General features: G+C 42.2%; 1 protein-coding gene across 4 annotated transcripts in view; it reads right to left on the minus strand.

Moving 5' to 3' along the window:
• The window catches only part of PHLPP2 (PH domain and leucine rich repeat protein phosphatase 2), a 66,658-nt gene extending 43,458 nt beyond the window's left edge, over positions 1 to 23,200 (minus strand). For 2 of the 4 annotated variants that reach the window (XM_045582719.1, XM_036441100.2), the window contains exons 1-2: positions 20,364 to 20,526; positions 9,671 to 9,957 (exon numbers count right to left, since the gene is read on the minus strand). In XM_045582719.1, the coding sequence (XP_045438675.1) occupies positions 9,671 to 9,957; positions 20,364 to 20,462 (386 nt within the window). In that variant the 5' untranslated portion in view covers positions 20,463 to 20,526. Of the gene's footprint in view, positions 1 to 9,670; positions 9,961 to 18,237; positions 18,545 to 20,363; positions 20,527 to 21,521; positions 21,524 to 23,195 lie in introns of those variants that run through there. The other 2 variants (XM_045582718.1, XM_045582717.1) reach the window with 2 other exon arrangements.
• Between the last annotated feature and the right edge of the window lie 521 nt (positions 23,201 to 23,721).

Genomic DNA, 23,721 nt, shown 5'->3' on the forward strand with positions numbered 1-23,721 from the left:
AGCCCCCTTAGAGGAAGAACAGCCCCCAAGCATTAAGCCCCCAGGACTTATTAGGTTCTTACCCACATCAAACACATGTAGGCCTCAGTTGTGTCTTAGCTCCAGACCCAGAAAAGCAGCAAAATCAGACACGCAATGCCATGACTGACATCACGACATATACACACACACACACACACACACACACACACACACACACACACTTAAGAGGCCCGATGCATGAAATTCGATCATGGGTGCAGTCCTTAGGCCTGGCTAGCAATCGAAGCACAAGCTTCTCCTGTGGAAGGGCAGGTCCCAGTGGACCTCTGGGCCCTGGGCAGCACCTGGGCCCCTGTGCACCCCACTCTGCCTGAGTCATAGCACCTGAGTCCCCACACAGAGGTGCGGTGAGCACGGTCGGACGCCGTGGGCCCTGCCCAGCGGTGCTGCATGGAAGCTGGGCAGGCAGCGTGCTCTCACCCAGCCGGCCTCACAGACCAGCTCCCTGAAGTTCTGGCTGCTGTGGCCCAGCTCGCCCAAAAGAGGCTGCGTGAGTGTGGGACAGGCTCCGAGCGAGCCCTGGCTTCCCAGGCGGAGGGTAGCAGGGGGAGTGACAGCAAGCTTGGCGGACACCCTGCATTCTCACTGCGCTTCCCTGCCCGTCACCCCTGCCCCTGGGTAGCCAGCAAGAGGTCGCAGCCCCCTGACTCAGCACCATGTCACCAACACCCCCCTATGCTCTATGCTGGCCCCTGGTGGTCAGTGCACATCAAACTGGACGGTCGAACTCCCGGTTGACTGCCGAGAGGACAATTTGATAGTAGGCTTTTATTGGTGGGGGGGGAGAGAATGTCCCTCAGCCCAGCCTGCATGCACACTCTCGCAGTCTGATACTACTCGCTTCTTACCGCCCGCCTTCTTGCTGCTTCTTACCATTCGGCCCACTGCTCCTTAGTGCTGCTATGGAGGCAGGAGAGGCTCCTGCCGCCACCACTGCACTCTCCAGCCATGAGTCCAGCTTCTGGTTGAGCAGCACTCCCCCTGTAAGAGCGCACTGACCATGAGGGGGCAGCTCTAACATTGAGCATCTGCCCCCTGGTGGTCAGTGCACATCATAGCGACTGGTCGTTCTGGTCGCTCCACCATAATGGTTGCTTAGGCTTTTACTATATAGATAGTAAACAAAATTTTAGTGACTTATAAGAGGTCATCCAGAAAGTCACTGATATAAAAGGAAATACAATAGAACTCAGGACCCCAAATTCCCAGGGCAATGGTCGGCAAACTCATTAGTCAAAAGAGCCAAATATCAACAGTACGACGATTGAAATTTCTTTTGAGAGCCAACTTTTTTAAACTTAAACTATATAGGTAGGTACATTGTTATTGACTTAATTAGGGTACTCCTAAGCTGGCCTTTGCTAAAAACTCAAGGGGCCAAAGAGCCGCATGTGGCTCATGAGCCACTGTTTGCCAACCACTGTCCTAGGGCATTATTTTCTGACACACATATTATTGTTTCTTAGCTCATCCTAAAAGGTAGTCTATCAAACATAGGAATCGTAGTCATTTTGATGACTAAGAATTAAAGCAAATACATCATCATGAGCCAAAGGGCACTCCATTTTATCACATATGATCTTGTTACAACTTTCCAGACAGAAGGCAATGATTACACTAAGCTCCACTAGTGAGTCATTTATCACTTAAGCAGTTCAATAAAAAAGACTGACCAACTATTACCATGTAAAAAGCAATGGACTGTGAAACAAGACACTGTGTTCCCACCACAGCACTAGCACCAGGCAGCTGCGAGAATGTGCTTACAGCCTGCCTCTCCGGGACTCTGTTTCCATCTACAAAATGAAGGGACCGGTCTCAGTGATAACCCCTTGGGAAAATCACTGGCCTTCTGGGCAAGGCAAGTCTTCGTTGTGTGAGACAGTCGCACACATTGAGGACATGAAGGCTTTCTGGCCCTTGACCCCCAAATGCTGATAACTCTCCCCAGTAGTTGTGACAATAAAATAAATAAATAAATAAATAAATAAATAAATAAATACCCTACCCCCATATATATTTCAAAATTTTAGAAAGAGTAGAGGGTGGAAGGGCTATTAGGTTAGGGTAGATTTCCTTTCCCTAGAAAATGATGTTTCTCAGGGCTTTCCAAGTGCTAAAATTCCATAAATTAGTAACCTTCAATTTTACTTAGATGACAAGTCCATGACTGGAAAAAAGAGTACCAAAAAAAGGAAGCCATGGTTGATTTGGAAAATACATGATGCAATTTTAGTGCCAGTAATCTCATTTCTGGGACCAACCCCATGAAAATCAACAATGTAAAGATTTATGGGCAAAGGTTAGTTATCACAACACTAGGTCTAAGAGTTGAATAATTTGAAACAACTCAAATAGGTAACATTTATTGAGCACTTATTTGATGCCAGACATCATTCTAAGTACTTTACTTCCTTGCTCCTCTAAGTGTAGCACATCACTTAAGAGCCTAATACAAAATTCCAGGCCCCAACCCAGACCTATTGAATCAGAATCTGTATTTTAGCAAGCTCCCCAGGTGACACTGGAGTTTAAGAAACACTACTTGGGGGGCAGGGTAAAAAATAAAAATTAAAAAAAAAAGACACACTACTTGATAAGCATTAATTCACTTAATCTTCATAACATGTACAACTCTATAATGTAAACATTATCATTCTTCCTTTTACAGATTAGTAAACTAAGGCACAGAGCATTATGTAACTTGCAATAGTAACTGTCAGAGCCAGGATCTAAACCCACACACTCTCATTCCAAAATCCAAGCTCAAAACCATTATTGTACTATATTATTTCTCAATTTTAAAACAGTATTTCCATAAAATGGAATACTCTGTATCAATTAAAACTGCTTGGCCAGAAATCACATTTGGTTAGATCACTGTTCCGAAATGCCAAGGTTGTGGGTTCTAACTTCAGTCAAGGCATATATAAGAATCAACAAATGAAAGCATAAATAAGAAGAACAAAAAAATCAATGTTTCTCTCTGTCTCTTTCCCTTCCTTTCTAAAATCAATAAATTTAAGTTTTAAAAACAAAACAAAAAACTGGTATCTAAGAAATTTTTAATGACACAAGTAAATTAATTGAAGTAGGCAGTAAATATAATTGAATATACGGTATGACCCTAATTAAAAAAATTTTTTTTAAATATTTCAAAGAGGAAGGGGAAGAGAGAAACACCAATGATGATAGAGAATCATTGATTGGCTGCCTCCTGCACCTCCTTCTCCTCCACACCCACCCCCTACCACCACCAGGGATCAAGCCTACAACCTAGAATCAAACCGTGACCTCCTGGTTTATATATCAATGTCAATCACTGAACTACACTGGCCGGACCGAAATATGTAATTTTTTAAAATATATTTTATTGATTTTTAACAGAGAGAAAGGGAGAGGGACAGAGAGCTAGAAACGTCGATGAGAAAGAAACATCGACCAGCTGCCTCTTGCACACCCCCTACCAGGGATGTGCTTGCAACCAAGGTACATGCCCTTGACCGGAATCGAAGCTGGGACCTTTCAGTCCGCAGACCGACACTCTACCGCTTGAGCCAAACCGGCTTCGGCCGAAATATGTAATTTTTAAAAGTTATACACAACCTCACTTTGAAAAAAATATGGGGGGGGGGGGGGGGGGAATGTTACCATGTGTAGACAATATATGGGATCTAGTGTCAGAATGCCAGAGTTCAAATTCCAGCTCTACCGATTATATTGGGTCGGCAACTAAGTAATTGCGGGTTTCACACATATATGGCTTCAGTTGAATTTTTAGGTTTGCAGACGTAGTACAAATGTAAAACACATTTTGTTATTTGATAGTTGGCTATTCAGCTGTTAATCAGTAAAAAAAGTTTTTTGATCTGTTTTGTAGTTTTCGTTTGGCGTTCGTTGAAAAATGGAAAATCAAAAGGAACATTTTCGTCATATTTTGCTTTTTTATTTCCGCAAAGGGAAAAACGCATCGCAAGCTCATAAAAAGTTATGTGCTGTTTATGGTGACGAAGCCTTAAAAGAACGGCAGTGTCAAAATTGGTTTGCCAAATTTCGTTCTGGTGATTTTTCACTCAAAGATGAAAAACGCTCTGGTCGTCCAGTTGAAGTTGATGACGCCCTAATCAAAGCAATAATCAATTCGGACTGTCACAGTACAACACGTGAGATTGCAGAGAAGCTTCATGTATCACATACATGCATTGAAAATCACTTAAAACAACTTGGCTATGTTCAAAAACTCGATACATGGGTTCCTCACGAACTGAAAGAATCACAGTTAACGCAACGCATTAGCAGCTGCGATTTGCTTAAGAAATGTAATGAAAATGATCCATTTTTAAAACGACTGATAACTGGCGATGAAAAATGGGTTGTTTACAACAATATCAAGCGGAAAAGATCGTGGAGCAGGCCAGGTGAACCAACTCAAACAACATCAAAAGCTGATATTCATCAAAAGAAGGTTTTGTTATCAGTTTGGTGGGATTACAAAGGAATTGTCTACTTTGAACTCTTACCACCCAACCGAATGATCAATTCTGATGTCTACATTGAACAACTAACGAAATTAACCAATGCAGTTGAAGAAAAGCGGCCCGAATTGACAAATCGAAAAGGTGTTGTATTCCATCATGACAATGCAAGGCCACACACATCTTTGGTCACTCGGCAAAAATTAATGGAGCTTGGTTGGGATGTTTTGCCACATCCGCCATATAGTCCTGACCTTGCACCATCTGATTACTTTTTGTTTTGATCTTTACAAAACTCCTTGAATGGTAAAAATTTCAATAATGATGATGATGTCAAATCGTACCTGATTCAGTTTTTTGCTAATAAAAACCAGAAGTTTTTTGAACGTGGGATTATGATGCTGCCTGAAAGATGGCAAAAGGTCATTGATCAAAATGGGCAATACATTACAGAATAAAGTTATTTAGTTCCATGAAAAAATTGTCTTTGATTTTTTAAAAATCCGCAATTACTTAGCTGCCGACCCAATATATAGTAGCTCAGTGATCTTAGGTGAGATGTGTAACCTTTTAAACCTCATTTTCCTCAGCTATAAAATGTGAATTATATTTACCTCACCAGATTGTTGTTAAGATGAAATGACATTATCTACAATCATTGATCATTAAAAATTATTTCTCTTTATATTATTTTTTCTAAAATTTCTACAATGAATACATATTATACTTCATTAAGAAGCAAAAAAAAAAAAGTCATTAAGAAAGTACCTTTTCCTCTAATTAAATAACATAAGACTGAACTCAAGCAATTAACCATTGAATAAGGCAGTTAAAAATGATCTTTAAATAAGTATGATTAAATAATGAAACTGAGTAAGGGACACCATACCAGCTTCTCCCCGGGAGGGCCTTTACTCAGAACAAAGTCCACCATCTATCTTGAATGATTTAGGCCATTCCAACTTCCTGTAGTGCCTCCCTGACCTTGAACAGGTTGCCAGACCTCTCACAAAGCCTCAATTTTCCTCACTTGAAAGGAATGATATATTACTTCCCTGGGAGTTGTGAGGATTTAACGATAAAATGTGTAAAGTAAACACACTGATAGCAAAAGAAAGCACTTAATATTAGCTAAAACCTATCATTATCATCATCATCATCATCATTCTTTGGCTGAATGAGACATCTTGAGCTCCTACTCCAGCAATGAAAATACATTCATTTTTCCAAACCACAGTTCAATAGTGTTTTCATTCTTTTCTTTTCTTTTTCTTTTTTAATATATTTTAACGATTTTTAACAGAGAGAAAGGGAGAGAGATAGAGAGCTAGAAACGTCGATGAGAGAGAAACATCGACCAGCTGCCTTTTGCACACCCCCTACCGGGGATGTGCCTGCAACCAAGGTACATGCCCTTGACCGGAATCGAACCTGGGACCTTTCAGTCTGCAGATCGACGCTCTACCACTGAGCCAAACCGGCTTCAGCTATTTTCATTATTTTCCAATCAATTATATCTTCAAAGAGCTACTTCATTATAAAACTGTCAAGGCCATAAAGCTAAAAAGAGGCAAGTTTGTCTCCACTGTAAGTAGTTTAGATTCACGAAAGTAAATTATATCACATTTGGATTCTTTTATTTTCTAATTTTCTTTTTTATTTTCTTTATTGATTAAGGTATTACATATGTGTCCTTATCCCTCATTGCCCCTCACTCTCCCCGCCCTCCCTCCCCCCTGATGTCTGTATCCATTGGTTATGCTTGTATGCATGCATACAAGTCCTTTGGTTGATCTCTCCTCCTTACCCCACCCTCCCCTGCCTTCTCTTGGAGGTTTATAATGAACAACATAAACTGATGAACAAAAACAGATCCAGAGACAGAGAAGCATCGATCAGACCGTCACATCTGAATTCTTAATTAACTAGTAAGCCAATTCAGGTAGGGTTTCCTCTACATAGTTAATATCTTTGTGTGCATATACACTAGTATACACATGAGTAAGTCTTATGTTTAAATATATCAACTCCATCAACCACTACCAGCAATATGTAGGTCAAGGCTTTCCACCTGATAAAATTAGATCAGAATCAGATTTAGAAAAGCCTAAGGATCACCCTGTCTGATCCTTTCATTTTACGAATGGAATTAGGAAATGTAGTTAACTGGTGAACAAGGAAAACATTCAAATGCTAATCTTCTTCAAGAATTAGTCCTAAAAGGAACACATACTAAACCTCAGTTTAAACTTTTAAAAATGACACCAATTTTTAGTTCAGTTAAAGGTGTTACTATTACTACCACATTTAAAGTATAAGTGGAAGCTTTCTTTCTCACTTTCAAGCTGAATCCACAGTTTTTAATTATTTCAAGGTATTTGTTTATTACAGAAAAGGGGGAGGAGAAAATCAGGGGCCAGGCTGACGGGCCAGTAAGCCAGGTCAAGAGGAACAGGGAAACTGAGACAGACAGCTGAACAAACTGGCAGAGCAATTTACAGCAGATACAGACGGTCACCTCCCTGGAAATAACATCTAGGACTCAGCTATATCTCAGCTCCAGATCCAGAGAAGCAGCAAAACCAGATGGATGACACTAGGACAAGCTGCAATGATAACGATGCCCTGCCCTGACACTGGCCCATCAGTGGAGACCACCACCCTGGAGGAGCACACCTAGAATGTTCTACTGAACCCCCCTCTCCTGGGGCCTCCCCTAAGATCCCCACCTGCACGAGAGACCAAGCCTCAAGACAGAGGACCCCAAGCGCTGTCTCCCTCTTTCCCCTTTCCCCTCTTCTCCCCTCTCTTCTCCCCCCACAGGCATGTACCCCCTAAACTCTGGGGAGCCCACAGACGTGCCACCTGGGGAGTGGTGGGCAGGGGCAGTTCTAGGCAGACTAGTCCCCTGAACCTGTCCCCAAAGCCCCCTTTTCGCCAACTTCCCGGAGAGCCGAGGCAGCCCAGACTAAGCTCTCCAGTTTCTTCTGCTATGTGAAGCCCTTTCTCTTGTTTTACTGTCCCCGGCGTTAGTGAATGTTCCCTCATAGTCACTTGGTCTTATATTGTGAAATTTTTCCTGCATGAAGTCAAGAATCCACATACTACCGGCTGGCCCTAGGCAGACCCACCAATGGCCAGTTCCCCTTCCCGTTAACAAGATACAAAGAGCTATTTGACATCTAACTCAAAGAATAGTAATTTGTGTTTTGTTTTTTTTTAATATATTTTATTGATTTTGTACAGAGAGGAAGGGAGAGAGATAGAAAGCTAGAAACATCAATGAGAGAGAGTCATTGATCAGCTGCCTCTTGCACACCCCCCTACTGGGGATATGCCCGCAACCAAGGTACATGCCCTTGACCGGAATCGAACCTGGGTCCCTTCAGTTCCCAAGCCGACGCTCTATCCATTGAGCCAAACCAGTCTCGGCAAGTAATTGGTGTTTAAAAAAAAAAAAAAAAAAAAGAATCAAAGAGTGTACATGCACAGTATTATACGAATACGAGAATACTTTTCTTCTTCATATAAACATTTTTAAAGAAAACATAAATGGCCCAGTCAGTGTGGCTCAATGGTTGAGCATCAACCTATGAACCAGGAAGTTACGGTTTGATTGCTGGTGAGGACACATGCCCGGGGGATCCCCAGTGTAGGGCATGCAGCAGGCAGCCAATCAATGATTCTCTTTCATTATTGATGTTTCTATCTCTCTCTCTCTCTCTCACTCCCTTCCTCTCTGAAATCAACAAAAATATATATTTTTAAAAACACATAAATGGCCAATGAACCTATGAAAATATGCTCAACTTCACTCATTAAAATAAATAAAAATTAAAGCAACGAAATTACCATCAAATTTGCAAGAATTTAAGTCATTATGGTTGAAAAAAGATTTGTCCTTGGAATGTTGCCTTTAATGATTCTCTAATTTAAACACTGACAATCATTCCTAGTCACAGCACATAAGCGTTCATACATGAGTATGTGTCTACATTTATATAAAAACTTTAAAAATAAGAGGGAAATAGATATATTTTTACATTCATCAACGTGTAACTTCTAGAAAGAGGAATTTGACTAATAAGTGCACATATCCTTTGATCCAGCAATTCAACTTACAGCTGACTCCCACGTAGGAGAAATATCATAGGAACTAGGATACTCACTGCAGCTCTGCTTGTAGAAGTAAAAAAACAGTAACAATCTGAATGTCCATTAATTGATTGGCTATAAGTATGGTAAATGCATAAAATGGTAGACTCATAAAATTATGGTAGACCATGCAGCCACTAAATAATGAAAACTATATAAATATTAATATGGAAAGATCTTTAAATAATAAATCAACATGTTATGTAAAGCACCATTAGTTTTTAAATTTATATGTAAACAGCAACATACTCATGTATGAGCATATATGCTATTCACTCTATTTCCTTTTATATGTATTTCAATTTCATTCTATTTACACGTATTATTTTTTTTAATATATATTTTATTGATTTTTCACAGAGAGGAAGAGAGAGGGATAGAGAGCTAGAAACATCGATGAGAAACATCGACCAGTTGCCTCCTGCACACCCCCCACCGGAGATGTGCCCGCAACCAATGTACATGCCCCTGACCGGAATCGAACCCGGGACCCTTCAGTCCACAGACCGACGTTCCATCCACCGAGCCAAACCAGTTTCAGCACACCTATTATTTTTTTTTTGATTTTTTGCATTTTTGTTTATTGATTGGAGAGAGAAACCGATTTTGTTTCACTTATTTATGCATCCATTGGTTGACTATTGTAGGTGCCCTGACCATGGATTAAACCTGCAACCTTGGCTCGTTGGGATGATGCTTTAACCAACTGAGCTACCGGGCCAGGGCTAAAACAAAACTCTTAAAATGTTTATTTTAAATTTAGATATCTCACTTATTGTGTACTCCAAATGAGGTAACTTCAAATTTTCCTTCACTGACAATTTTTAAATTTAAGAATCGTAACATCAGCTATTCCAAGGAAAAGCCTCTCTTCACGCCTAGTGACAGCATCATCAACATCGGTTCCAGCACAATTAAGACCCTAAAGCGCACCTCCAAGCAGAAACGTGGCTTGCTCACACTGCAGTAGAATTAGAGTGGTGAGACTCAGGCCTTACCTGACCAGGTCGCCATGAAGCTGTAAATAAAGACTTTCCCTTCCCTCTCCGGCACATATTTCTGATGCTGGAGTCTCTACTGTGCAAAGGACAAGATGTAAGTCAGAGGAGGCGGCAGCGGCGGAGGAGGCAGCGGAGGTGGCGGTTGTAGTGGCAGTGGTCGTGTCTGCTCCATAAAGGTAAACACAGCCTCTCTTCACATCTTCTCTCAGCCAGTCTCTTTCTCGAGAACCAAACCTACTTCTCCTATTCAAACAATTTCTGCTCCCATTGCGTTTCATATTTCTCTAAAAAAAAAAAAAAAGAGAAAAAACATCAGCTAAAACGAGTTCAACATGTTTAGTCCTTATCCCACTTTCCAATCTATAGTCACCAATACTCTGGTCAACTGATTATCTCCTCTCAACTCACACAGCCTTTAGCATATGCCATGCTTATTCTTAACCTGGCAAACTTAGTGCTCGTTTAATATTTTTAGAGCTATTTTTATTTTTAGACAGGGGAAGGGAGAAAGGGAGGGTAAGAGGGAAAAGCACCAGTTGCCTCCCTCATTCGCCCCGACCAGAGATTGAACCCACAACCTGAGTATGTGTCCTCACTGGGAATCGAACCTGCCACCATTTGGTGTATGGGATGACACTCCAACCAAGAAGCCACACTGGCCAGGGCCAAGCTTAGCTTTCTTTATTGTTATAGCAGTTCATGTCTGTCCATCAACTTTTCCAACCCTTTCTTTTTTCTTCTGTTTTCAGAAAAATATCAAGAATAATAAAACATCCGTGTACCTACTACCCAATTTTCACAAATTTTAATATTTTGTCTTATTTAGTTCTGGTCATTACTCTAAAGAATCTGTAATAATAAAAGCATAATATGCTAACTAGACTGAACATATTTCCAGACAAAGCTGGGGCTGTAGCCCCGGGATTGAGGCAGCTGCAAGCTGCGGCTGCAAGGGAGAGATGCATGCAAGCCACCACAGCTACAAGGGAGAAACCCAGGGAGCCACCACAGCTGGGAAGGCCTATTCTTGCATGAATTTTGAGCATCAGGCCTGTGTTTATATTGAGCCAAACCAGCTAGGAGATGGAGATATATATATATATATATATATATATATATATATATATATATATATATATATATAGATAGATATATATCCTATATAATATTATATATTATTATATATCCTATATATTATTATATATCCTATATATAATATATCATATATATAATATTATATATTATTATATATATTATTATATATCCTATATAATAAAAGCCTAATATGCAAATTGACCAAAAGGCAGAATGACGGTTGCCATGATGCGAAATGACCACCAGGGCGCAGATGATCAATGCAGGAGCTGCCCCCTAGTGGTCAGTGCACTCCCACAGGGGGAGCACCGCTCGGCCAGAAGCCAGGCTCACGGCTGGTGAGTACAGCAGCAGTGGCAGGAGTCTCTCCTGCCTCCATGGCAATGGCAGTGCTAAGGAGCAGTGAGCCAAATAGTAAGGAGCTGCGAGCAGGTGGGCAGTAAGGAGCGAGGGATCCCGGACTGCGAGAGAGAACAGGCTGGGCTGAGGGGACACCCCCCCCCCTGCAGTGCACAAATTTCATGCACCAGGCCTCTAGTGTTTGTGTGTGTGTGCGCGTGTGTGTGTTTACAATAAGAGTAGGATGCAAATTGACCATACCTTCACAACGCCCACCAGCCAGTCACAAGTGAGTATGCAAATTAACCCAACAAAGATGGTGGGTTAATGTGCATACACAGGTGCGGGGCGAGACACTTGCATCATTGCCATGGCAACAATGCAGGTATTCCACACCATCCCAGCCACTCCGGGGCTCTGGGCACTATGGGAAGGCAGAAAGGCAGCTCCAGGCCAGAGCAAAGGCAGTGCCAGCAGCCAGGATAAAGATGGCTCGTTCTTCTCATTCTTGCACAAATCTTCGTGCATCGGGTCTCTAGTATATATGTGTGTGTGTGTGTGTGTGTGTGTGTGTGTGTGTGTGTGTATATGTACATATATATATACTATATATTCTTTTTTTTTTAATCCTCTTTAATGCAATACCATAAACCTTGAATAACACCATGGGACCCATATGAAGTGCCACTAGTGATGCTGAAAGTGTTATATATTCTTATATATACTGCTAAAGCCACCTGGTACCCTATCCCAATCCCATGCCCCTCTCTCTCTCCCAGAAACACTCTACTACTGTATTTGGTATTTATCATTATATTCATTTTCTTTTTTAAATATGTTTATTGATTTCAGAGTGGAAAAAAGAGGGAGAAAGAGACAGAAACATCCATGATGAGAATCATGGTTGATCAGCTGCTTCCTGCAAGTCCCCCCCTGGGGAATGAGCCCACAGCCTAGGTATGTCCCCTTGACCGGAATCAAACCTGGGAGCTTTCAGTTAGCAGGCCAATGCTCTATCCACTGAGCCAAACCAGCTCGGGCTCATTGTGTTCATTTTCACAGATGTTTGCCATATATGTATATCCTATATAAACTATATGTAGTTCGTTTTACATAATTTAAAACTTTAAATCCTAGCTTATGTTTTGCCCAGTAATACTTTTATTAGGTTCAATGTTGGTTTACATATATCCACGCTAGTACACCTAGCTCTTTCATTTGATAAGATATCATTTTTTAATACACTGCAATTTATTCATTCTCTTGCTGAAGGCATTTAGTTTGTTTCTAATTTTTCCCTGTTGGAAACAATGCTGCAATAAACATTTTTGCAAACTGCAAGTTTCTCTAGGGTCCTAACCCTCCGTGTTATATCCCAAATAATCAAGTGCAGAATCAACAAATATTCTCACAAATATTGTTTCCTTTCTCATGTTACAAAAAAAAATACTGTTGCATTAATGCAGGCATGTGAAATTCATACACATTGTGGAGCCACTGTTATCCGGAGGCAAAAACAATTGCTACCGCTATGTAACAGGATTGTACAGATCAACATTTACCTGCTCTATTTTTACGATAAGCCCTTTCTGTTCCCTTTAAAAGAAATGTCCACTGACTACACTGACATACCTCTCCGGTGTCATGCCTTTCACTGTTTCAGGAATATCCAACAACCTGTAACTCCCCATACACACCAACTAATCCACAATTCTATGACTTGTCTGAAATGTTTGCTTCAGCTTGTCCACCTGACTAGCCTTTCATTTAAAATTCTATGCAAATGCCACCGTCTCTACACTCTTTTGAAACCTTCCATGTCTCCCATCTCCATTTTCCTCCTTCCAAGTAGAATTAATTTCCTACCGTGTTTCCCCGAAAATAAAATATCCTCCGAAAATAAGACCTACTTACAGGTTTCCTTCTGAGTGAAATTAAGCATCCCCCTGATAATAAAGCCCCCCTTGGCTCTGTCTCAGAATGAAAATTAATTTACCTTAAACTGGTAGCTAGGGCCACACAAGCAGTTATAAGGAAGTGGGTCGAATTAATGCTGCCACTTGTTATGCGAAGGAGCCAAAGAGGTCTACTAGTCTGGAAGAAATGCAGCCAGCACTCACCGCGCTAAAGACTTAAGACATTTCTTCACGAAAGAAAAATAGAGCAGATAATGATTCCCGCAGGAATGACGGCCTATCTCCAGACTCTTGATATTGCAATAAACAAGCCATTCAAAGACAATTTGCGCATGAAAATTAATGACTACATTGAAAACAAAATGGAGAGAAATCAGCGTGGAAACTTTGTGAAACCTAAACTGCAAGAAGTTGTGACTTGGGTGAAGAATTCATGGGAGAAAATCACTGACAGTTGCATTGCAAATGCATTGCGAACAGGCTACCTTGACAAGAAGTACTCATTTAAAGACAGTGCTATTGCTAAACAGGAGAGATTTGGTCCACTGATTCTGAAAGAAATGGAGTCACAAGAAATTCACCAAGAAATTCAGGAATTGGATTGTTATGATGATGTTCCAGAAGATGACATGTTTGTCATTGAATAAATGAGTAAATTCTTGATACTGTAGGATTCACAGTTTGTCTGGTTTGTGTTGACAACTACCGTACTACCGTACCGTATACAGGTAATAAATTTCCTTTATTTTCATTTAACAACAAATGTGTACCGTATTCTTCTTCATGGAAAAATAAGACTTCCCCTGAAAATAAGACCTAGCGCATCTTTGGGAGCAAAAATTAATATAAGACACTGTCTTATTTTCGAGGAAACAGGGTAGTAGAAGGAATTAATGACTACTCTCTACTTAGCAGAATTTCACCTGAAGCATACTTCCATTTCTATGCAGATTTCAATGGGTTTTAAGGATTTATTTGATATTTCTTCTTTTCTTCTACACTGATAATCTATTATTAGTGCCTTCACACCTGAGTGGCACAGAAATGCATGCAAAACTCGGCTGACATCACAGAAATGACATCCCAGTTTGCACATTAGCCCAATCAGCTCTGGCATGAAGTTAAACAAATATGGAAGGCAACAAATCCATATTTATAGAGAAACTTATAATCTTTTCTTTGTATCAGCCAAAAAGTAAATAAAATACTTTCACTACTATTCCTCACTGGAAAATAGCAATACCTATAAATAAAGCAACTTTTGTTTTTTTTAAGACAGAGGAAGGGAGAGGAGAGGTGAGAAAAACATCAGTGGGTTGCCTCCCGCCTCCCATGAACACATGGACTGGGGATGGAACCCGAAACCTAGGTATGTGCACTGACTGGGAATCAAATGCACTACCTTTTTTTTTTTTTTTTTTTTTTTAATATATTTTATTGATTTTTTTTTACAGAGAGGATGGGAGAGAGATAGAAACATCGATGAGAGAGAAACATCGACCAGCTGCCTCTTGCACACCCCCTACCGGGGATGTGCCCGCAACCAACATACATGCCCCTAACCGGAATCGAACCTGGGACCTTTCAGTCCGCAGACCGACACTCTACCACTGAGCCAAACCGGTTTTGGCCAAATGCACCACCTTTTGGTGTACAGGATGACACTCCAACCAACTGAGCCACACTGGCCAGGACAAAACAAATACTATTTTTGTAATTACTGAGATTAATATTTTAAGGGAACTGTAGCACCTAAAATTCAATTTCTAAAGACAGTGGGTAAAGAGGAATGAAAAGTTAGAAGGTATTCCCAAGTGGGAAGAAGATAAAACAAGATTGAGAATGGCTTCATTGTTTACGTTTAGGAAAACAGAGGTAAATTGGTTATTTTGCAGATCTTAGGGATTTGAGTACGTATAGCTATTCAAAACCTGAAGATTATTACTAATTCTAGCTTTAGATAAGCAGGATAAACTTCTGCAACAAGTGGGAACTAGGTCTCTCTTCTCATCAAGAGCATTTTCGTAAAGCAGAATATCTCAGAATTAATATCTTAAGTATTTATTTTATAGACACAGGAGCCATCATATTTGTACCACTAAATAATGCTAACCATTGAATAATTCACAGGTTAATTCGAAATATTCTTTATTTTTTAATCTTTGGGAAAGATCAACTGGTCCATCTGAAAACAGTATTCTATATGGTATATTCATACAAAGAAGTTCTGCACTCAGGGGAGAGAAATTTTGCTCACTGCTATTAAAAGGGGGCAAGTAGACACTATTCCACACAAGCATCAAAAAGCTTTTTTTTTAAAAATAAAAATGTTTTTAAGCCCAATAATAGTCCACCAACCTTCTGTCTAAAGAAAGTCAAGAAAGACCCCAGGAAATATTCTATTAGTTCACCCAAGATTTTTCTTCTGTGAGGATCTTCAATGTGTATATATATTTCCTTTAAGACTATAAATTCCTTAAGGAACTTTACATTTTTTAAGAGGATTTTTAAAAAAATTGATTTCAGAGAAGAAGGGAGAAATAGAAACATCAATGACAGAGAATAACTGATCAGGTGCCACCTGCACGCCCCCACTAGGGATCAAGCCTGCAACCTGGGCATGTGCCCTTAACTGGAATCGAACCTGGGACCCTTCAGTCCACAGGTGGACGCTCTATCCACTTGAGCCAAACCAGCTAGGATTTTAAGAGGATATTTTAAATTAATTCCTTAACATCATTCTTTTATTTTATTTTGTTTTTTATTTCAGGGAGGAATAGAGAGGGAGAGATAGAAACATCAATGATAGAAAAACATCATCGACAGCTGCCTCCTGTACATCCCCAACCAGGGATTGAGCACAAAACTTTGCCAGGGCATATGCCCTGACTGGAAATTGAACTGGTGAACTCTTGGTTTCTAGGTTGATGCTCAACCATTGAGCTACACCAGCCCAGCAGGAACTTTACATTATTGAAATGTATGTGTTATTGATCAAAGAATGTATCTCCTTAGACCTAGAGCACATGTGTCAAACACAAGGCCCGCGGGCCAAATCCATCTCGCCAGGCCTTGCAATGTGGCCCGCACCGCGCTGTCATCACTGCACTCCGCTGCGTTTCCATCACAATGACAGTTTATGACTGTTCAGTAAACCATTCGGCCCACGATTTAGGCTGGATTTTAGATTTTGGCCCCTTCTCTGATTGAGTTCGACACCCCTAACCTAGAGACTAAGAAAGCACAGGCCTTCTAGCAACAATCTAGATCAGTGATGGGGAACATCCAGCCCACGGGCCATATAAGGCCCAAGGAATCATTTGGTCTGGCCCTGCCAAGGCATTAAGGTGAGTTAATTAAATGTTTAATTTTTTTTTTTTATTGTTTGAAGGATTACAAATAGTACATATGTCTCCTTCCCCCGCCCCTTAATCTTCCCCCAATCTCCCTTACTCCCCTCATATGCCTTCACCTCCCCCCCATGTCTTGTATCCATTGGTTATGTATATATGCATACATATAAGTCCTTTGGTTGAAAAAAAAATGTTTAATATAGCAGGCTAATTTTTTAAGTTTACATTTTTAAAAAGATATATTTTATTGATTTTTTTTTTACAGAGATGAAGGGAGAGGAATAAAGTTAGAAACACTGATGAGAAAGAAACATCAATCAGCTGCCTCCTGCACACCCCCTATTGGGGATGTGCCTGCAACCAAGGTACATACCCTTGACCAGAATCGAACCTGGTACCCTTCAGTCTGCAGGCCAACGTTCTATGCACCGAGACAAACTAATTAGGGCTAAGTTGACAATTTTGTATGAACTATGAATGATGTTATAAACATCCAAATGACCTTTCGCAGAAAAAAAAAAGGTTCCACACCCATGGCCTAAAAGAGCATCAGGTAACTGCTGGAAAGGCCAGTACCGTCCTCAGAGATGCTTTCAGCTTTTACAATCACTACTCCACCGGAATTGCTAGACTAAGAGCATCTTATTTCCTCCCGCCCTTACTCTTATATAAGAACTGTGGATCAACTTATCTATAAGAGAACACAACCACTAGTATAACCCAATTCTTGCATCAAACAAATGTATAAAAAGCACATTTAAGATTTAAAGATATTGCTAGAAAGCAAAGTCTTTAGAGTAAGCTATGAATTAAGTACTCACTTCAGTACTTAATTCAAAACACTATTATTCAAAACAATAATCTCATCACATTCACTGACTAGATGAATTATTACTTCATATCTTCTACAGAGTTAAAAAAAAAAACTGGAGGAAACATCTAGAAAAATGTATGCTTCAAAGGTACTCCCAATAACCTTAAGAGTATTAAAAATACAAATTACAGCGGGGAGGGGAGGGAGATCTGAGGGAGATAAGAGATCAACCGAAGGACTTGTATACATGCATATAAGTACAACCAATGGACACAAAACTCTGGGGAAGGAGGGTATGTATGGGGGGGGGGGGGCAATGTTAAAATATGTACACAGATAATAATTTAATTTAAAAAAAAAAGAGTATTAAAAATATTATGCGAGGTTGTGGGTTCAATCCCCAGTTAGGACACATACAAAATTCTACCAATGAATACCTACATAAATAAGTGAAATAACAAATCAATGTTTCTCTCTCTCCCCTCTAAAAAAAAAATCAGTAAAATTCAAAATAATAACATCACTCTACTATATTCCAACTACAACTATAAAGCAGTACGTCTTTAGCACCTTTTGAATCAAATTTTCCAAAACTCGATACAAATGGACCTAGATCTAATCTGGCTAAACTACACTAGCTTGGTTATATTTGACTTTTTATGAAGACCTGTATTTTCTGACAATCATGTCCAGAATTTGGTATTAAGTATAAAATCGTTAAAAAAAAAAGTGTCTTTTCCAAAGGGTCTTCAGAGAATAACACGTTGGAGAGTATGACTTTCCTCCCAATTCAGAAAGTCTTCTAGTTAGGTATTCTTTTTTTTTTTTCTTTTTTTTAATATATTTTATTGATTTTGTAGAGAGGGAGAGAGATAGTTAGAAACATCGATGAGAGAGAGCATCGATCAGCTGCCTCATGCACACCCTCCACTGGGGATATGCCTGCAACCAAGGTACATGCCCTTGACCGGAATCGAACCCGGGACCCTTCAGTCCCCAAGCCGATGCTCTATCCATTGAGCCAAACCGGTTTCGGCTAGTTAGGTATTCTTTTCCAGTTTCACTTGGCACAGACTTCAACCACTCAGCTATTTAAGGGAACTTCTGTATGTAGAATGCATGGCTCCTATGTTCCATAGTCGATCCCATTTATTTGCAAGGATTATATAAAGCATTAACCATATGCAATAAAACCAAGAGATTCAAGTGCCTTAGACAGTCAGCCTGCCACCCCACCAGCTGAGCTCTGTAATCAAGATTAATTTCTGGAATCTTTCTAATGGTCCCCAGAATGGAACTCCAGCGAGCCAGAGGTGGGTTGAACCACTTCCCGGCAGTGTAGGAAGACAGGACCCTGCAATAAAGATGGCCTTTTCTCAATTCCTTCCCTCTCATAACTCTCCCCCACACACACACACACATACACAAAGAAAAAATATATATTTTTAAAAAGCTCAAGTTGTTTACCTTCTAGACCAGAGAGCATTACCTATCTCTCAGGCTTGCCATTTCCTGATAAATTCAGCTGGTTGAATTTTGTTGTTGTTCATTCACAGTTTACATTTTCGTGACCTTATGGTTTTAAATAAATAGCCAAAAGCATTTGGGTAATTATATTTGTAGCTTAGGGTTAAGTTACAGCAAATATGTACAAGGTTTATGCACAAATGGAGATACATTATGAAAAAGTTACTTTTTAAGTCACTGGATTAAGACTGGAAGGTAGTAGCAAAAGCACTTCAGTATTTTACGTGGCTGCATGGATTCACCAGGTGCTTCAAATCAATGATTTTTTTTTTCCGGGTTCCCACCTTTGTGACGTCCTGCTAATAATCTTAATGACAAGTATACTGTGTTCATCCTCACTCCCAATGAACAACTATTAATGGATTTTTTTTTAACATCATGGACTTTCATTGTTTTGCAAAGTATTTTTGATTCTGAAACCCATCTAATCTAATTTCTTTTTAAATCTCTCTTCCTTCTCCCTGCAAAGTTTTAAATCCTGCTGACTCCTCTTCTGCAACTCCAGAAGGAATTCCCTTCCATCTCCAGGAAACACCTAGCTTACATATTTGACCTACTGGGGGGGGGGGGGGGGGGGGGGAGAGAAGAATTCTTTCCAAGTGTTCTGAGGGCTAGTAGAAAACTCAGTCTCCCACAACCACTCCTCTTCACCATCTTCACTGCTGCCTCCCCATCCTGCATTCCTGGTGCATCTGAACTTCTTGTCATCACCGTCCAGGCTCCACTCCCTTCCTCCCCGCCCCCCCCCCCCACACACACACACACACCCCACTTGCTTGCATCTGCCTTCTCCCATTTCCTCCTACTCCCCCAATTCCTGCCAGAAGCCCCGCTAGCTAGCTGCCTGTTGCATAACGGCTTCTCCATTAGCATCTCCCCGGATGGCCCGGCCGGCTCCGCAAGCAGGAATGCCCCTTTCCGCCCGGCCCCTCCTCCCTTCTGCAACACGCCCAGCGGCTCCCGGAGCCGGGGCTCCTCCGGGGATTCTCTCCCGGCGGCGGGACGAGCTGCCAGGCGGGCGCCCGGCGGCGGAGCGGGTGTAGCGGGTGTAGCGGGTCTCCACTTCGGTGGGGAAAGCCCGGGGGGGGGGGGGGGGCAGAGCCGGGCGGCCCGCTCCCCACGCCGCCCCCGCCGGCGCCCCCCGCAGCGCCGGGCCGATCCCCGCCGCCCTCCTCCCGCCCGGGCGATGCCTTCAGGTGTCCGCGAACAGCCAGCCCTGCGCACTTGCAGCCGGGCTCTCGGCCGGGAGCCCCCGGAGCGGCGCCCGGCCCCCGGCCGCGGAGGCAGCGGCGGGCCCCGGGTCCCGGAGGAGCCGGCTGGCGGCGGCGGCCGGGAGGACGCTGGACCCGCGGCGTGGGCCTGCGAAGGGGGTGGCTCGCGGCCAGGGATGGGCAGCGGAGGGGACGCCGGCGGCCGAGGCCTCGGCGGGGCCAGGCGCGAAGGCCCGGGCGGGGAGCCGCAGCCCTTTTCCCCCCGCTTCCCCCCCAGCGGGACTGCGGGGCGGCCGAGCAGCCCCGCGGAGACTGACGGACTGACTGACGCGGGGCGGGGGGGTCGCCGGCCGCCTCAGCCAACGCGCTAGGCAGGCGCGGCCGCTCCCCGCCTGCGCCCCTTCTGCAACCCGCTTGTCCGCCCGCCTGCCTCACCTTCAGGACCCGGATCCCGCCCGGCCGGCGGCTCGCGGGCGCTTCGGGCGGCTCCGGGGGCTCGAGCGGGCCCGCGGGCCCCGGCTCCACCTCCCCCATTAGCGGCGGAGGCTGCACAGGGACGCCCGGCCGGCGCGACGGCGCGCGGAGCCTCGGCGGCGCGCGCGAGCGGCCCGCGGCCCCGCCCCCCGCGCCCAAGGCCACGCCCCGCAGTCACGCCCCCCGCGCCCGAGGCCACGCCCTCCCGCAGCCCTTCGGACCTGCGTAGCTGCGGGCGAGGTGCGTCTGGGGCGCCCTGAGCCGCATGCTGGCGGGTGGGAAGTGTGGGCACAGCGGCAGGTCTGGGCCTCCTCCCCACGGTCGGCTGCCTCGGCGGACCGAGGCTCCGGGAGGGTGGTTTACTGCAGTCCCCGCCCCCCAAGTGCCGGCTGGACAAAGGGCAGGTGTCCACGGTGACAGGACGCTGCTCCCCCCCACACACACAGAGGGTGGCTCTTGTCACTTGTCTCCTCCCTCTCCGATGGAACGAGTTGTTGGGAATGCTCCCCTTAGCGAGGGAGGACCTTGCTGTTCCTTATTGGAGATGCTCACGACAGTCAGCAAATTCGACCCAACCCTGTGTACAAGATGTTAATTTCTCCTCCCAGCCACGTTTTTAATTCCCCTTCTCCTTAAGTAGTAACGTCAGAATTCGGTTCCCTGTCTCAAGCTGTGATGTATCGGTGACCCATTTAATTGTTTGCAAAGGTGATTGAGAAAATCTTTTTAAAAGTTTTCCTTCTAGTTCCCGCATTGGCGGTAGCTTTGTGGCCGGCCACTGGGCCAAATTCGGAATCGTAAAGCTTGATTCCAAGTCTCAGCTCTACCTCGCATATACCCTCGTGCAAGTTACTTGATCTCAGATTTTCATTACGAAGCAGTGAAACAGAAATTAATATCTGCCTAGCAGTTATTTTGAAGATTTTGTGAGTGATGCGGCGTGCTTATTAGCACATAGTAAGGATTCATAGTAGCCATTATAAATGTGAATTTCCAAATTTAAGATTCACTCAGTTCCTCGGAGTATTCTTGTTAATTCTGTTCCAAATTTTCCTAGGAAACATAGACTTCTGGATTTTTAGGTATTCCCCTTACAAAGGTATTGATGATTCTTCAAACCACTTGCAAAAAATAATTTCTCAAGCTTTGAATAATTGGTTAAGATTAATCATCTATTATCCTTGCTGCAGCTTGCCTAGTCCAGACCAACTATGTTTTAATTGCAGTCTTGTGGCCTACAATAGTACTATGATAGGTATGCATTTGGAGATACTTTAAATTCCAGGCAAAATTTGACTCTTGCAAAGATCCTGACCCTGTACAAACTGTTTCTTCTGTAAATTTGGTCACTACATGAGTTACCTTGTATATACAAAAATTCAATCTCCAGTCATCTTCATTTCTTTGTCTCATTCTAATGAAAAATTATTTGTCTCTGTGTCTAGGTGTAAGGTGAATAAAGTTCCTATTTCAATGCTTACTGGGTAACTTCTAGCAAGAACACTAGTTTGTAAAAATAGGTACCAATATAAAGACAAAAATGGACCTGACCAAGGATAAGCAAGCAGTAGAAAGAATAAAAACATGGCTCGGGATTAGTGTGTAAAAGCCTGTTTCTTGGTGTATTACCTTTTCCTGAGGCTCTTTATTGACTGACCACCTGAAGGGGAAGGCAGTCCCAAGGACCAGCATTTGCGTTCAGGCTGGGCAAGATCAGTGGTAGATGGCTGTTGTTGTTTTTTTTTTAATTAATGGAATAGTGGGCTAAAGCATCAATTCAAAATATAAGCATATGCCAAAGTTATATAGTTAGTACCTCTGTCAAGAGGGGGGGAAATTTAAAGCTACCTGCCCAGATACTGCATGGGGATCATTTATGATGCAGCTCCCATTAAAGGTCTCCATGATTTAAGATCCAGTTCAGTAAGTAGTGACAACCAGTTGATTCTGCTTTCAAATCATATACTGCCATTAATGTTTTATACTGTCTCAAAGGTCACGTCTACATGTTCTCCCCAGTTCAAGGCAGTGTGCATTATGTATGCCAAGGGTTATGTACGTAATTACAATTTCCGGAAATGGTCAACAGCGAAGACTAACCCTAAGAATAAATTCCTCTGGGATTTTTTGGTGCAAAAACCCATCTGCCCTCACTGTAGGTTCATTGTTACAAAAATCACTGCAGGTTTGGATCAAAGCAAGGGGCAGAAGTCATTACATTTTTTCCCTCTCCATATCCTATCCTTCCTATAAGCAGCTGTGCACACCTCTCCCCCCACCTGGGGCACACCCACATGCTTTAATATCAGGGGCTTTTCCTAATGCTCACTACAAAATGGAGAAGGGGAAAGTTCATATCAGATTTTCATAGAACCATAAGCTAACTACATGGGCTTAATAATAGGCTGTCCCCACTCTCTCAATAATTACAAAGTCATCCTAAGGCTTAAAACCCTTGTTATTCTATCACAGGTTGAGCAGATTTAGATCTTTTTCTTTTTTTAGAGAGATAGAGAAACATCAATTTGTTGTTCCACTTATTTACGCATTCATTGGTTGATTCTTATATATGCCCTGACGGGGGGGTCAAACCTACAACCATGGCATTATTAAGACACCGATCGAAGCAGCCGAGCAACCTGGCCAGAACTAGATATTCCTTATTTTAGTTCCAAATATACAGACAGACAGTATTTACCTGGCTTCAAGGTTTGAAGAAATTTCTTCCTGGAGCATTTTTATACCTTTGGAAGATGGGAAAATTGAACTAGGGGAGAAAATAGCATGGGAAACCCTTAAAAGCGGTAAAACTTAATGTGGTCTTTCTAGACTGAAGTTCAAACTGGAATACAAGTCATTACATATTTGTCTTGTTTTTTTCTTTTTCAACTCATATTTTTAAAGTAAATATCTGGAATCTATTACTTGCTAAACTTTTCTACTGTAGCTTTTATATTTTCATTTAATTACATGAAGATGAAGGTGTTAACAAAATTTAATATTAGGAACAAAGATGTTGAGTCACGTATAAGTAAAGATGATAGAAATGTCACTTATCAAACAGTGCCAAAGGGCACTTCTGCATAAACTAGATAATTGGCAAAGACTACATCTTTCTCCTTCTCAATCAGGGGACTGTTAGGAATCATCTGAGTAACAGAAAAGCTAAAGCTTTGAACTTCCAACCACTCTCACTGCTATGTAAGAGTGTGTATAAAATAGATCAGGAAGTGTAATTCATTTTGGCTAGTTAAGCCTTCCTCTTCCCAGTCACAGGTGTCCTTGAACATTTCACAAATTGTACCCAAAGCACTATGAC

This window comes from Pipistrellus kuhlii, unplaced genomic scaffold (assembly GCF_014108245.1).
Source record: "Pipistrellus kuhlii isolate mPipKuh1 unplaced genomic scaffold, mPipKuh1.p scaffold_m20_p_17, whole genome shotgun sequence".
Lineage (NCBI taxonomy): Eukaryota > Metazoa > Chordata > Mammalia > Chiroptera > Vespertilionidae > Pipistrellus > Pipistrellus kuhlii.